The sequence below is a fragment of the Leptopilina heterotoma genome, unplaced genomic scaffold (genome assembly GCF_015476425.1).
Source record: "Leptopilina heterotoma isolate Lh14 unplaced genomic scaffold, ASM1547642v1 Lhet_163, whole genome shotgun sequence".
Lineage (NCBI taxonomy): Eukaryota > Metazoa > Arthropoda > Insecta > Hymenoptera > Figitidae > Leptopilina > Leptopilina heterotoma.
This window is the reverse complement of record NW_025110879.1, coordinates 639,870-657,263: the sequence shown is the minus strand read 5'-3', so window position 1 is coordinate 657,263 and position 17,394 is coordinate 639,870. Positions and strand designations below refer to the sequence as shown.

General features: G+C 26.2%; 1 protein-coding gene across 1 annotated transcript in view; it reads right to left on the bottom strand.

The window, feature by feature from the left end:
- Window positions 1-3,871: 3,871 nt before the first annotated feature.
- The window catches only part of LOC122499009 (TWiK family of potassium channels protein 7-like), a 41,477-nt gene continuing 27,954 nt past the window's right edge, over window positions 3,872-17,394 (bottom strand). Inside the window, exons 3-6 of the mRNA XM_043607040.1 lie at window positions 15,029-15,185; window positions 10,808-10,874; window positions 10,341-10,537; window positions 3,872-3,971 (exon numbers count right to left, since the gene is read on the bottom strand). Coding sequence (XP_043462975.1) covers window positions 3,872-3,971; window positions 10,341-10,537; window positions 10,808-10,874; window positions 15,029-15,185 — 521 coding nt within the window. The remainder of the gene's footprint in view (window positions 3,972-10,340; window positions 10,538-10,807; window positions 10,875-15,028; window positions 15,186-17,394) is intronic.

Genomic DNA, 17,394 nt, shown 5'->3' with positions numbered 1-17,394 from the left:
TTTAACAATTCAGTTATTTGTTTAAACAAATAAATGTTGTTATTTATTAACTCTTGATACAAAGTACCTAGAAACTTACAGTGTTTCCTAATTTTGCAATAAACTAATTTAAAAAGTATGAAATAGAGATATTTTATAATTTTAACAATTCAGCATTTGTTTAAACAAAAAATTGTTGTTATTTATTAACTCTTGAGACAATAAAGCGTCTAGACACTTGTAGTCTTTTAAAATTTTGCAATTAACTAATCTGAGTATTTACTTATTGTAAAATTAGAAAAAACTGCTAGTTTCTAGGTTGATTGTGTGAAAAGTTAGTAAATAACAATTATTTGTTTAAACAATTGCTGAATTAATAAATTAATAAATTAACTTTATTTTATAATATTTGTATAATTTTCTGATTTATGTCAAACAATAAATTGTTTAAACAAATATGATTATCAATTAATTTTATAAATATTAATTGAGAATATTTATCAATTTTTACATGTTTTTCATGTATCAATTTTGACACTTTATTTTCCTAAAAATTTTTCTAAGTCATAACTGGATCTCCTAGTTAGTACCAAATTAGGACCAGCCTAGGATATATAATAAGGGGTTGCCAAGTTAGGTCCAAGCTAGGGCCAATAATCATTTTAGGCATAGCATGGTGATTTCTACACGGGAAACTTAAAATATCTTTGATATACAGTCAAACATATTTAAGTTTAATTAAAACATATTTTGTGGTTCATTTAAAGAAATAATATATTTAATTCAAACATAAGTTATAGCTGATTTTAAATTATTTATAATCAACTTTTAAGTTTGAATTAAAGATAAAATTTTTAAACATAATTTATGTTTAAATCAAAATAGAAAATATATTTAAATTAAACATAATTATTCAAACAAATAATATTTTTGAACCAAAGCAGTAGAAATTTTCTGTATATTGGGATTAAGCTTACAAACTAATTTCAATTATAAAAAAAATCACTTAAAATTATTTTTCTAATTGAATTAAGTATAATGTTTTCTCAGTGTAATTTGTTATAAATTTTTTTAATAAATTCAATTATTATTTTCTAAAATTTTAATAAAATTCAATAATTAAATGTTAAATTTCAATTATTAACAAACACGATTATTTGAAAAACTTAAAAGAAATTTTTCATAAACTTCAATTATTTTAATAATTTTTAAAGAAACTCCATTATGTAAAAAAAATTCAAAGAAATTCTTCAAAAAAAATTTAATTATAGAATTTTTATAAATTTTAACATAATTCTTCACGAGAATTCAATTATTTTCCTAAATAAAAAAAATTCTTCTAACGAATTCTTTATTATCAAATTTTTTGATAAAATTCTTTGCAACAATTCGATGATTCTTATTTTAAATTGATTAATTTTCAAATTGAAAATATTTAAAAAGAAAACTTATTTAAAAAGTTATGAAACAAAAAAGCAAACAACAACTAACTTCAAGCTGCGAACAGATTATCGGAATAGAACGATTATTATTAATATAGATTGGAATTAGAAATAATTTCAAATCTAATTTAAATTATTTAAGGTATTGAAAGTTCGAAACTTTAGGGGCATTATATTTTTGGAAATAAATTTGGAAATAAATAAAAATTCAAAATAAAACAAATAAGTGCAAAATCATTTACAATATATATGTGTCGTAGTAAATTTCAGAAGAAAAATATGTATAATAAAATAGTATACAATAGTGTATAGTACACATACACTAAAGAATAGAAAATAATATCAAGAAATATATATTAGGTGAATTATTATGATTCTATAACATTCATATGTTTTCTCGCACATTGTTCAAAGTTCTCCGTTTTCAAAAAAAAAAAAAAAAAAAAATAAGAAAAAAAGGTGTAGCTATAATATTTTTAGTTTGAAAATATAATATATCCCCGGCAACCCTTTAGGGCGTCAAACTTGTATAAAGCATCCATTTACATTCTATAGTAGTTCTCTATATCTTTAGAATTCTCTTGCGTTTGCATGAGTTTTATTATTATACCGTAAAAGGAAGGAATTCAGTTCTCTCTCTGTGTGTCTGTACGTGAGAGAGTAAGGAGAGAACGAACTTAAGTTAAATCTCGGCAAGTAACTCAAACTAGTTCCTGGAATTAGATGTACTTAAGGTTCATCGACGTGAAACGAGTTTCAGTTAATTTATGAAAACCAGCCAATTTTCCATTGACATGATGAAACGCTCGCGCGGTTCTCTCCTCTCTCTTTGGATAATGTCATCAAAATTGTGAACTTATATATAAATTATGTTAAGTTCAAAATTTTAAACTGTATTTTTAAAATCCCCCCCCCCCTCTTAAATTTGGGTTAATTTTTAGGATAAGAATATTATTAATTTAAGTTACTTTGTTTGGAAATAAAAATATTTTTCTTTGGTGTCAGTGGTGAAAAATAGTTATAGTCAGACAAAACACGTTTACCACTTGAAAAATTGATATAAGTATATAGTTAAAGTCAAGGTGAGACTTCTTTGTTTTTGTTAAAAAATTATAAGTAGTAAAAGTCAATTGTTGGCAGACAACGGAGTCGTTTTCTTTCCTAAATTGATGTTTTTTTTAATGAAATTTGGAAAATTTGAAAAAAATGAAATCAGTGGTAATAATCAAAATATTGTCAGACATATATTTTAACTCTTTTATTTTCCTTTAAGTAGTAAAATTCAGAATTAGTCAGACAAGAATATTCGGAAGTGGAATTAAAATTTTATCAGTAGCGAATCAAAGAGTTTAAAATCTAGTAGTAAAAAGGATTTTCAGTCAGATAAGTAATATTAAATATGAATTTATTTTATTTAAATCTGTTTTGAGTTTATCTTAAAAAAATTTGAATTTATTTTAAAAAAATTGAATTTATTCAACATTTAATTTGTTTTGAGAATTTTTCCCCTCAGTAGTAACGACCCTATTCTGGTTCAGACAAAACATTTTGAATATCCCGTTAAAAAAAAGTATCCCTCAGTAGTAATCGTCAGTTTTAGTCAGACAAAAAAATAGTTTTATCCTCTCGCGGAAATTTTTCTGTTAAAGTAGTAAAAGACAAGTTATATGGTCAGACATAAAGTATTCTTTGTGAATTTCACTTTTAGTTTTGGTGTCGTAAATTTATCATCATATAAAATATAAAGTTTCTTTATGTAGTCATAGAAAAGTTTCTAATGTCATTTTACGTTTTTGTATCAGTAGTAAAAGCAAGTTTCATTCAGACAATTAGTTTATGTTGTAAATAGTAAATATCAGTTACACAGTTAAAGTTTCTAAGTAGTTGTAAATTTGTTATCAGTAGTTAAAACCAGTTTCAGTAAGCCAAAGCAGTTCTAATTTTGTTGTTAAATTTAACGCGACACAAAGTAGTCAATGTCAATTTCAGGTCAGACATAATTTTTCCCATTCCTTATTGGTGTTTTTATTTTATTTACTTATTAACAGAAGAAAATTATTTCAAGAAAAATAATGTAAAGAAAAGTAAAGAAAAATTATGTAATGAAAAATAATTTCAAGAGAATAATTTTATTTTTGTATTTAAATATATGTAAAACTCTGATTTTGAATATTATGATCGAAATAAGATAAAAGATAAATCTTTTGATTTTTTCTACATGGTTGTAAAAAAATTTATGACACCATGACTGTTTTATTGCGCCATGTGAAATGGAATAGGAATATAGTACGAGGTATACATATATATATAAACAGAATGGAATGAAAGTGGTTCTGACATTTTAGGGAGAATGTGAAACGTAACTTACTGATAGCCTTTGACGTGTTGAGGGTTCAAAATCTTTCATTGGAGAGAGCCTCTCACAGCAACCACTTTTTCTTCGTCACCTGTCACACCTGAATATGTGTTTTACTGTGCGAACGAGGGAACGCATCTTGGCGATCACTTCCTCTTGCATCAGATTGAAACACATGGCAATCAATGCCATGCCTGCGAAAGAGAACAAAAAATCCTTTTTTCAAAAAAATTCCAGTAGTTTTTTCCATTTTCTATAAATAAAATTAGAATTTTCTTGTATCGGTTAAATCCAAACTCCTTTTTTTAAATAAAAAATTAAAAATTTTTCGGGAGTACATAAATTCCCAGATAAAAAAATTAATAGAGTAAATAAACAGAAAAAATATAAGTAAATGATTAAATGAATAAAAATGCAAAAGTTTAATAAAGAAGCAAATTAATGGAAATAGAAAAAATTAATAAAAATGCAAACAAACATGCAAGAAAACCAAACAATGAAAAAAATTGTAAATCTGCTCGACTTTTGTATAAATTTCTTCGCAATAATTCAATTAATTTTATAAATATATAATAAATTTTTTTATGAATTCAATTAATTTTATAAATAATAAATTTGGTTTAGGAATTTAATTATTTTCATAAATAATAAGGCTCAACGCAGAATTTTAATTATTTTCAGTCCAATTTTAATCGAATTCCTCGAAAAAAGTAGTAATTCTTAAAAATTTGATTAAAATTCGTCAAAAGAATTCAATTATTTGAAAATTTGTTGATAAAATTCTTTATAAGAATTAAAATTAAAAAAACATTCCAATTAAAATATTTGAAAATTTGAATTTTCTATTACTTTTAATTTGCAGTTTTAAAGAATTAATTTTTTTGAAAAAGTTTAATTTAATTTTTTTTAAAAATAATTTGAAGTTACATGAAAATTTTTCCTATATTTTCATAATGAAATTTTCCTAAACGTTGAAGAGAATTTTTCCAAACTTTTGGAATTTTGTCTACATTATTTCATGGTAATCTTTCTAAATTCATAGGAAGTTTTCTATAATTTTTTAGAAAAATTCCTTTATCTATGTTAGTAAATTTTTCTAAATAATTAGTGAAATTTGCTTCCTACATTTTTTTGGGAAAATTTCCAAAATTTTTCCTACAGTGTATATAATTAAAGAATTTGCGAATAATCGAAATTTCGTAAAATTGAATTTTAAACGAATGTATTTGCCAATTTTCAAAATAGTTGATTTAGAGAAGATAACAATTGAATTGAAATGATGAAAATAATTTTGAAGAAGTTACAGTAACAATATTCTTAATATAAAATAATGTTAATACTTTTATTAGCTGTTTAATTTCGAAAGGGTTTGAATTTTAAATTTTTGAAAATCTTAATTCCTGTGGAAAAATAAAAATAAAATGAATATTTATTTAAAAAAGAAATTATTGATGTTTTCGAATAATTTTAAAATTAAAGAAATTTGTAAATAAATATGTAACAGAAGATTTTTTTGAGTAAAATTTTTTCCTTCATTTTCTAAAAATTAAAAAATTTTCAATTTCATTTTAAATTAAAATTTGCAATTGAGAAATATAATTTATAAACATTTTTTATTTTTTTCCTTTATTTTTAAATAAATTAAAAAATAGAAATGATGCAAATTATTTTCTTATGAAAATTAAGAATTTTCTACAAAAATATTAAGAAACGGGAATATGTAAAGTTTTTTTTCCTCATAAGAAAAGAATGAGTTTGTGAACAATATTGTTATTGAGAAATAAAAATTATGCATAAAATGGATATATTTCCTATTTCTTAGTCATAATTTTTAAACAATTAACAATCTATATTAATAATAGTTGTATGTTTTCTGTATATTCCGGTTATCTGTTCGCAGTTTGAAGTAAGTTGTTTGCTTTTTTGTTTCTTAACTTTTTTTAATAATTTTTCTTTGTAAATATTTTCAATTTTATAATATTTTTAAGAAATAAAAAGGAAAGAAATTTGCATAATTTCGATCATCAGTCAAACGAAATTTGTTATGAACAAGCATATAAAAAAAATTTATTTCTAATTTCAATGATTTTCAATATCTATCTATTTTAATAAAATTTCCCAAAAAGAATTCTATTAGGAGAGACTGGGGCGAAAAGTTAAATTTTGCATAAAAGATTATTTTTTGGCAATATAAGCCGCTTAGATGCAAATATTTGTATATGAATATTGTAAGGTCACTTGTCCCCTACAACTTTCAATAAAAAAGTTTCTGATATTTTCGCATAAAATACATGTTTTGTCCTTTTTTGAAAATTTTGTTTTTTTTAACTTTTCGCCCCAGGCTGGGGCGAAAAGTTAAATTCTATTTTTAGCCTACTAAAACTATTTTCTGACAGATGATAAGTAGTAGATAAGTTAAAGTATACGTAAACAAGTAATTTAGTAAATAAGAGATCTTTGTTTATTTGACAAAAGCTTTAGAATAGTTGTAAAGTTAAAAAATTGAAAAAAAAAATTTTTTGGTTTATTTCACGTTAACCGGCTTATTTTTTGACAGAGTACTTGCCAAATGTCAAATAAATAATGTTTAAACAAATAAACCCAAAAAAACGAAAAATAAAAAAAAATTTTAACAACATGTAAAAATACATTTAACTTTTCGCCCCACCCATTATTTAACTTTTCGCCCCAGGGTGCGTTTTTGGCTTTAACAACAAATATTAAAAATCTGACTAAAGATATTTAGAAAATACATGTAGGTATCTCTTCAGGAGACCCAAATAAGGATCTAAAAAAATCGCGATGAGAATTAATTCAAAAAATATACTTAAAAGTTGGTATTTTCTTTTTCGGAAAAATTTTCAAAAATAGGTTGAAAAAAAACTTTCAATATCGACACCACAAAAATAAACAGAATTGCACACAACTCCGGACATTTATTTAGGGTGATAACACCCTTCTATAATTAAAATTGCAATGCTCTAACTATTTTCGTTCGAAAGATAATGAATTTTAACGGTTTTGGCAGTTTAACTTTTCGCCCCAGTCTCCCCTATTTAAAAAGAAATTTAATAAAATTGTATGCAAACATTAAATTATTTTTATAAATAATAAAAATTTCACAGGGATTCAATTATTATTTTCATAAAAAATAATTTAAAATTCTAGAAAATAATAATTGAATTAAAATGATAAAAATAATTTTAATGAAGTTACAGTAACAATATTCTCATGATATAAAATAATGATTTCATTTCTCGGTCATCTTTAATTATTTTAGAAAACATGAAGAAATCGATCACACAACTTTTATAAATTGTTTAATTTAAAAGAGGTTTGAATTTGAAATTTTTGAATGTCTTAATTCCTGTGGAAAATCCTGTTCCAAAAATACGATTAAAAATAGGAATTGTGCAAATATTTTTCTTCTTTTTCTAAAACAAAATAATAATTTTGTTAAAAAAAATTGTGATTCATAAAGAAAAATAATGCAAAATAAATAAATTTTCTATTTCTTGATCACAATTGTTTAACAATTTTTTAATTTTGTTTAGAAGTAAAGAACAAAAATCTGCATAATTTCAATTTGACAAAACATTTATAATATTTAACAAAATTTTAGTCTTTTAATGAAAAGAAGTGCAAAAAATTCTGATGATTTCTATTTGTCATTACAATTTTGAATTAATTATAAAATAAAAATAATTATAACATAATAATAAAATCTATCTAAAGTTATAACAAAAAACAAAAGTATAAACAAAAGACAACTTCAGAGTGTGAGGGGCAGAAAAAGTGAATGAATGAAAGAATGAAAGAACATTCAAATTATTATAGTTAGTAGAAAAAATGATTAGAAACGCGAAAATAAATAAAAATGCAAAAAATCAATATAAAAGAAATTAATAAAAATAGAAAAATGATTAAAAACTCAAAAATATAGAAAAATATAGAAAAAATGAATAAACAAGAAATGAATAAAAATAGGAAAATTGAATAAAAATGCAAAAATTAATTAAAATAGAAAAAAAATAAATAAAAAGAAAAATAATAAAATAAGAAAAAATAATATTTTAATTATAATACAATACTATTATAAATATACATATGATATTGTTTTTTGATTGAGAGAAATATGCGAAAGAGAGAGAGAGAGAGAGAGAGAGAGAGAAAGGACAATACGATTTAAAAAGAAAATGGAATTTATCGAAAGTGCTTACCCAGCATCAGGTACATAGAGCAGAAAACGAAAGACAATTCGAAGCCCTGGCCCTGCCCTGTGATCTTATCACCAGGTACAATGTCACCGAAGCCTATTGTGGATAGGGATATGAAACAAAAGTAGGAGCCGTCGAGAAAATCCCATTCCTCCCATTCGGAAAAGAGAAAAGCTCCCCCGCATACATACCTATATGTACGATCATGTACACAGAGAGAAAGAGAAAAAAAATCGTTTTCCTATATATAAAGAAAAAGAGAGAGAGAGAGAGAGAGAGAGATTTTTTATTCATCTTTTATGCTAAGCAGATTTTCCCTCTAATAATATATTTTGAATTTCTCTTTTTCAACTTCCAACAGAGTTTACAACAAACTGTCCTATACATACGTAAGGAACTTTCATTATAAAATAAATACCAAAAGAGGAAAAATATATTTTCAAATATTTCTTCGTATATAACTTTCAGTATTTTAGAGATTTTAATCATTTTTAAAAACCTAATTTTCCAATATATAGTGAAATTATGATTGATTTTATTCTTTGAAGAATTTAAGTATAAAAATATTTTTTATTTGAAAAAATTATAATTTTTAATTGCTGGATCATTTGCGAGAACTATTTTTATTTTCTTATTTAATAAATATTTTCGTTCGTATTTACTTGAAAAATATTTTTGTTTATATTTATTTAGTAAATACTTTGAATTGTATTTATATTTGACAAAATATGTTTCTTTATATTTATTTGATAAATATTTTCATTTGTATTTATTCAATAAATATTTTTTTAATATTTATTTAATAAATATTAACTAACAGGGCTCAACCTAGGTCCGTTTTGCTTGAAATCCGAAAAAGTCATTTTTTTAAAAAAAAGGTCCGTAAAGTCCGTAATTTCATTGAAAAAGGACGAAAAATTCGTAAATTATACGATATAATTTAGAGAATTTCAGAAAAATTACAAATGATTGCAGAAATTCAATTTTATTATTTTCAAAAGTAATAAAATTCTTCGCAAAAATTCAATTATGTTAAAAAATTTTTAAAAATTCTCCTCAAAATTTTAATCGTCTTTAGAAATAATAAAATTCTTCTGCAAAATTCAATTATTTCTAAAAATTTTAGTAAAATTCTTGAAAAAATTTCAATTACTTTTTAAAAATTTTTCTGAATTCAATAATTTAATGATTTTTTTTTTTTTAATAATAAAAATTTCACAGAAATTCAATTATTTTCATAAATAATACAAGTTTTACAAGCATTCATTTATTTTCATAAACAATAAAATTATTTTTAGGAATTCAATTATTTTCATAAATAATAAAACTTATTGCAGATTTTCAATTATTTTTAATACAATTTTAATCAAATTCCTCGAAAAATGTAATTATTCTTAAAAATTTTATTGAAATTCGTCAAACGAATTCAATTATTATTTAAAAATTTGTTGACACAATTGTTTATGAGAATTTAATTTTAAGAAACATGCAATTATTCAATAAATTATTTTTTTTGTATTTAAATAATTTAATTCTAGTAGAATTTTGTAATAAAAATTGATTCAAAAATTAATTGCAATTAAAATTTTAAATAATAATTGAATATTAAGAATAATATAGCGTAAATTTTTAGAAATAATTGAATTTTCAAATAAATTTTTTTGAAAAAGTTTAATTGAATTTTTTTTATATTATTAGAAGTTTTTATTTCTTAATAGATTTAAATATCTACTAAGAAATAAAAACTTCCTATAATTTACGAATAATTGAAATTTCGTAAAATTCAATATTGTAAACAAATGTATTTGAAAATTCTTAACAAAATTTTTTCGAAAATTATTAAAAATAATTGGACTTGGATAATGGAACAACTTGGACCGTACTTTTAAATACTTTTACCGGTTTGAGCCCTGAGTAAACAAACAGTTAAATTTTACTCTATAAATTTGAATTAATAAAAATTTTTACTAATTTGACTTAGTGACGGAATTTTTGCTTTATAGTAAAATTTACTATTTCAATAGAAAAAAGTCAGTAAATTTTACTAGTAAATAGTAATTTCTACTAATTTTATTTATTAGTAAAATTTACGGTTTCAAAAGCAAAAAGTCAGTCACTAATTCAAATTTAAAGAGTATTAGGTATATTAATATATATTTCTATTGAAATATTTCTTTTATAAATAGAAAAATAATTGAATAGAGAAATAAAATTGTTGTTAAATATGAAAAATATTGTCTAAATTCTTCTGAATTATAAAAAACTTTGTTTTTAAATTCAATGAGAACAATTTTATTAGAAAAATATTTTAAAGCTGGAAAAATGTAGTCTAATTTTGAAACTTACCCCACCATAATGGCAAAACAAAGAGTGAGGGGAACAGTGACCCTTTGTGGATCATATTTTCCATCACTTTCGTCATCGTCGTCTTCATCATCATCTTCGCCTTCTTCCTCCTCCCCTTCTCCAATTTCTCCCGTATGGGAACTATTTTCCTGATCCAGACTTGAAGTGTCCATTTCACTCCCATGCAAATTTACCATCTGCAAAATATTTTTATTTCAAATTATTTATTAAAACTACTTTTTGTTTTATTTTTATTATTTCTATTCTGTTCTTAATAAATTTTATAAATAAATAAATTTTATAAATTAATATTTATATAAATCAATAAATTTTATAAATAAAATAATAAAATTGAAAATGAAAAATGTGTTTTGTAAATGAATTGGAAATTTGTTCTTTGTAAAATAACTTATAAGGAAAAATAGGGGGGGGGGCTGATTAATTGAAAATTATTTTTATATACTTACTTGCCAATGGTTTTTCTTTGCTATTTGTTCTCGAGGAGGCGGAGGTCCTCGAGGTCTCTTGCGACATCTAAAAGAGAAATTAAAATTTATGAGAGTTTCAATTCAACTTTTTACTTATGCCAGGTTCTGCTTTAACTACAAATTAAAGAATTAAGGAAATTGAAGATTGTAAAAGGAAAATATAGAGTTTCAACTTCTTCTTCTTCTTTGCAAATTGTAATTGTATTATATTTCCAAATGAAATTGAAATGACAAAGTTTTTAATACTCGCATTCAAGATAAACTAAAAATAATATTTAAATTTTTATTATCTAATTTATTTTCCACTTTTAGTTTTTAATTTAATAATTTTATTGTCAATAATTTTCTCTGTCAAGTTGAAGTAACTGAAGATCTATTGGCCAACTAAATTTGCCAAAAATTTATTTAGCAACAGAAAAAAAACTATTTAACAATAGTTTTTTTCTGTTTCTATTCTTACTACCCAGGTGCGAATTTTGGTCGGCCGCCAGAGTTGGAAGGTCGGGCGCAGGTCGGCCCATCTATGGCTGCCAATAGGTCGGCAGCCAAAGTCGGGCCGACTTTGGTTACTGTTTCCACCCAAGTTTGGGCCGACTATGGGTGCCGAAGTTTAGAGAACCTAATTTTAGTTGGTCGGGCCGACTCTGGCCTCAGTCGGGCCGATGGTCGGTAAAACTATGGCAGCCAGAGTTTAGAGAACCTAATTTTAGTTGGTCGGGCCGACTCTGGCCTGAGTCGGGCCGATGGTCGGCTAAAGTATGGCAGCCAGAGTTTAAAAAGGTTAATTTCTGTTGGTCGGGCCGACTTTGGCCTGAGTCGGGCCGATGGTGGGTTAAACTATGGCAGCCAGAGTTTAAAAAACCTAATTTCAATTGGTCGGGCCGACTCTGGCCTGAGTCGGGCCGACGGTCGGTAAAACTATGGCAGCCAGAGTGCAAAAAACCTAATTTCACTTGGTCGGGCCGACTCTGGCCTGAGTCGGGCCGACGGTCGGTAAAACTATGGCAGCCAGAGTTTAGAGAACCTAATTTCAATTGGTCGGGCCGACTCTGGCCTGAGTCGGGCCGATGGTCGGCTAAAGTATGGCAGCCAGAGTTTAAAAAGGTTAATTTCTGTTGGTCGGGCCGATGGTGGGTTAAACTATGGCAGCCAGAGTTTAAAAAACCTAATTTCAATTGGTCGGGCCGACTCTGGCCTGAGTCGGGCCGACGGTCGGTAAAACTATGGCAGCCAGAGTTTAGAGAACCTAATTTTAGTTGGTCGGGCCGACTCTGGCCTGAGTCGGGCCGATGGTCGGCTAAAGTATGGCAGCCAGAGTTTAAAAAGGTTAATTTCTGTTGGTCGGGCCGACTTTGGCCTGAGTCGGGCCGATGGTCGGTAAAACTATGGCAACCAGAGTTTAGAGAACCTAATTTTAGTTGGTCGGGCCGACTCTGGCCTGAGTCGGGCCGACGGTCGGTAAAACTATGGCAGCCAGAGTGCAAAAAACCTAATTTCACTTGGTCGGGCCGACTCTGGCCTGAGTCGGGCCGACGGTCGGTAAAACTATGGCAGCCAGAGTTTAAAAAACCTAATTTCAATTGGTCGGGCCGACTCTGGCCTGAGTCGGGCCGACGGTCGGTAAAACTATGGCAGCCAGAGTGCAAAAAACCTAATTTCACTTGGTCGGGCCGACTTTGGCCAGAGTCGGGCCGATGGTCAGTTTGAAGTTGCAGCTTATAAAATCATTTTTGTTCTTAGGCTTTCATGTAAGCGTAGCGTAATGGTTAGCGTGTTAGACTTCGGTGCGTTAGGTTGCGAGTTCGATTCCTGCGAGCGTTAGAAATTTTAATTTGTATTTATGTGTAAGATTGCGTTTAGTGTTAAGATGTATACAATAAACAAATAAATAATGAATAATAATAATTAATAATAATAATAAATAATTAATAATTTTTTGCAATCGGTCGGCCGACTTTTGGCTGCCAAGGTCGGCACGACCAAGGTTGCCAAAGTGAATCCGACCTTCTTTCTCATGGTCGGCAAAGCTTTGGCACCCCTGGTCGGCCCGACTTTGGCAACCATAGTCGGCACGACCATGTCAGCCACTGGACGGCGGGTGTTACAATTCGCTAGTTCGGCCGACCTTTGGCTGCCAAGGTCGGCACGACCATGGTTGCCAAAGTCAAGCCGACATTCTTTCACATGGTTGGCAAAACTTTGGCACCCCTGGTCGGTCCGACTTTGGCAGCCATAGTCGGCCCGACCATGTCAGCCACTGGACGGCGGGTGTTACAATTCGCTAGTTCGGCCGACCTTTGGTTGCCAAGGTCGGCACGACTATCCACTTGGTCGGCGCGACCATGGCCCGACCAACTTTTCGCACCTGGGTATATATTTTTATTATAATTATATTTTATTCTATTTTTGTTTTTAAATTAATTGTTTTGTATTTGTGAAAATATTGTTAAAATTTGCAAAATTTATTTGTATTTTTTTTCTTTTGAAGAAAAAAATGAAAAATTGAAGAAAAAGGGAAGAAAAATTGAATATGAGGAGAGAAAAATAGGGAAATAAGAATTCAGATGGGGGAATTATAATAATTAATAATAAATATAGTTTTGAATTTAAAAACTCTGGGGAATCATTGAAAGCTTTTAAACTCACTTTACAGGCAAAACCATCTTGATTATGCAGTTCCTTTTATAAGGAACGAAGTTACTTTTTTTTCAAACAAAAAACTTTTAAGAAACCATTAGGGAAAATTCATGATTAACGAAGTTAAAACAATTTACAAAAACTTCTTATTTAAGAACGACAATTTTCTTAAATTAATTTATTACTATTTTTTTCTGAAACATTAAAAAGGTTATTTCCACAAAAGTTTTATTTTTTTTTCTTGAAAACTTTGTTTTTTATTTTTAAACTTTTTTTTTTTAATCGAAAATAAATGTGTTCTCCTTTTAGTTTATGGAAAATACTTATTAAAAATTATAATAATAATAATTATATAATAATTATATAATAATTATATAATAATATAATTATAATTATATAATAATAATAATAATAATTCTGATTTTAATATAGACAATTAACAATAATTCCTATTAACAATTCTGGAAATACTCTTCCTTTTTTCCGAAAAGAAATTTAAAATGTTCTAAGAAAATGTGATTCATAAAAATAATTTTCCTTTATTCCTAAAAAAAACTTCGAATTTTGTTAAAAAATTGTAATTGAGGAATAGAAATAATGCAAATTACTTGCTTTTTTAAAAAAACAGAACTTTGTTAAGAAATCGTGATTAGAGATAGGAATATTGCAAAATTTTTTATTCTTTTTCTTAAAAAAACTCATGATTTAGTTAGCAAAATAAGATAAATCGATAAATATCCAAATAATTAAAAGTTATGATTTCGTAAATTTTAAAATCGAGCTCTAGAAATTTTAAAATCGTGTTCAGAAATTTTGTAAGAGGTTGCTTTAAATAATAAACATAAAGCACAATTGCCAAAATTCAATTTTTGAAATTTTCATATAGATAAATGTTCAGTAATTAAATAAGTGCGAAAACTTATGTAATAAAAAAAGGTGCACGTGATTGTCACATGTGAAAAGTATTTGTAATATTTAAAAAAACAGAAAATTTTGTACAACAATAATTGTGATTATAAGAAGTATTTTATTATTTAGACGTTATAAAATTTTTCATTTATTAAAAAAAATTAATATATTTCGTTGAAATTTTAATTAATAAATAGAAATTTTCCGAAAGAAACTGAAAATTCTTTGAAACGCAAAAATATAAAATAATCAATAAAAGCATTTAATAATTTTTTTAGAATAATAAAGATTTATTTGAATTAATTAAAAAATGAAAATAATATAAATAAATTAAAAAAATAATTTTCCATAAGTATTTTTAATAAAAATTATAATAATAATAATTATTATTATTATTATAGTAGTAGTAATAAAGATATTATATTATAAAAATAAATTATTTTTTTTGTATTTTATTTTCACCATTATTAAAAAAATTGTAAAATAAATATGAAGAGAAGCAATTTGTTTTGCGAGTGAAGAATAAGTTTCATCAAGAAACATAATTAAAAGCTTTGCCATTACTTAAACGGTTGAAAAGCTTAGATTTAACCGTTTATATCCAGTGTTGTGTTATTCTGGTCGTGTATCAAAGAGAGGAGCTTTTATGCACACCTGCAAAGGCAACAACGGGCGTAAGTCCACTTAAAGCTCCGGGCGAGAATGTCGCCAATGTTGCTGAGGTAGAGGAGAAAAAGTGGCATTCCAACAATGGCGTACACTATCGTTGCCACTTTACCCCATTTGGTCCTAGGGCAAGTGTTCCCATAACCTTAAACGCAAAACAGAAAGAGATTTCTATTCATTCAAGAGAATCAAAAAAAGAGAAAGAGAGAGAGAGAGAGGGGAAAAAAATTACATACCATTTTATCTAAACTAGACAGGAAGAAAATTCTTTTTTTCTTATCGATTTTTATCTTTTCTTTTGTTATCAATTTGAATTTTTGTTCTTTGACTGATATTTCAGTAATTTTCAACTGATTTTCAGTGAAATTCCACTAATTCAAATCGCGGGAACAGAGTCACTGTTTTTCGCAGTCTTTCACTCATCCAGATTTAGAGACAGGAAAATATTAATGTTTACGGAAAATGAGTAAAATTTATAAATTTTAATAATTTCTAAAAATTACAATTATAACCTTTCTTGAATTCAATTATTTTCTACAATTTTCAACTAAATTTCATCTCTGAATCAATTAATTTAAATAATTTTCCAAAAGTTCTTCTAGAATTCAATTATTAAATACAAAAACTCAATTTTTTATAATAATTTTAACTCTCCATAGTTTTTTCTTAAGTTATTAAGGTATAATATTTTCAAAAAATTATAAAAGTATTTTTAACTTTTACCATTTTTTTCCTTATCTCATTGAGAAACGATTTCTTACAATCAATTTTATTTGATTAAAAAATTCGAATAAGTAGTAAAAGTAAATTGTAGTCAGACGAAATACTTAAATTTTTTGTTGAACATATTAATAGAATAATAATATAAGTAGTAAAACTCAAGTGTAGTCAGACAGACTATGATAGTGTAAGTAGTGTAGGTAAGACGATTTTCACTTTTTCCAGCTTAAAAAATTAGTACTAATTACTTAACTAATTAGTTAAGTCTGAATTCGCTTAATATATAGATTTTCTTTAATAATATTATAATCAGAATAATCGAATTCATACATAACAAGAAGTATAGGTATTTTTACAGTCAGGAAATTCTATTTCGTTTGTTTAAAAAATTGTCACAAATAGTTAAAGTCAATTATAGTCAGACGCACCACTTTTCTTAATTGGAAATATTCGTAGAAGGAGTAGAACTCAATTATTGGTGGACAAATTATGATTTTTCTCTTAAAAACATTGATATTTCCAGGGAATCTTTCCACGTGGATGGTATAAGTAGTAAAAGTCAATTGTAGTCAGACATGACATTTTTTGTCATAACAACCTTGATGAAAGTAGTAAAACTCAATTGTAGTCAGAAAAAATACTTTTTTCGCCTTATAAAGTTTGTTTGGTTAGCGTAAGTAGTACAAGTAAGTTTACAATCAGGAAAATTACTTTTGTGTCTTTAAAAAATTAATACAAGTACCCAATGGGAAATGCCAGTGTAGTGCCGATGTTCACCACTGGCTTAGTACTCAGACGATTGTTCGGCGTAGTCTAGCCGAGCCTCGACAATTAGTGCTGGCGCAGTACAGAATTTTTGTTTCGCCAAAGCTTGGACAAGCCACGGCGGCAAGTGCTGGCTGAGTATAGAAAAATTGTTCACAACGCTCTTTGCCGACATTGCTCTTTTGACATAAACTTGAAAAAAATTATAAAAAAAGTTTATAAATGTTTATAAATATAAATTTATTGAAAAAAATTAATATTTTACTTTTCAGTTGTTCATTTTTTATTCTTATTAAATTTAATAATAACAATTTAACACAATTGTCTAATTTTGTAAATAATAAATTATTTAAACAAATTAAAATTATAAACAAAATTTAAACTTTAATCTCAATAATAATTTGGTTCCCATTAAGATACTATTATACTTCTTACTATGAATAAAAAATTATTAAAAAATTACGACGTAATTTAAGAATTACGTAAAATGTTAAATGCAATAAGTAAAGTAATTTAATTTAATTATTAAAAATTTAGTTTAATTTATTTTATTTCAATTTATTATTTCTAACGTATCCCTATTTTTTTCTCATCTTTGACTCAATAATTGTATGTCTGAATGATACTGAGATGTTAATACTTTACAGTACACATGTGTCGTTAGCTTAGTGGTTAGAGCGTTAGTCTGTTAGTCCGTAGGTCGTAGGTTCGATTCCCCTCGTCAGCAATTTTGTTTATTTTCATAGGTTTGCGATATTTCTAGATTCCAATCGTTAGGTACTAAAATATGAAAATCTAATGCACACTTACTGTAATTGTTTATTATTTAATTTTTAAATGTTATAAACAATTTTTTTCTACTTCATTTA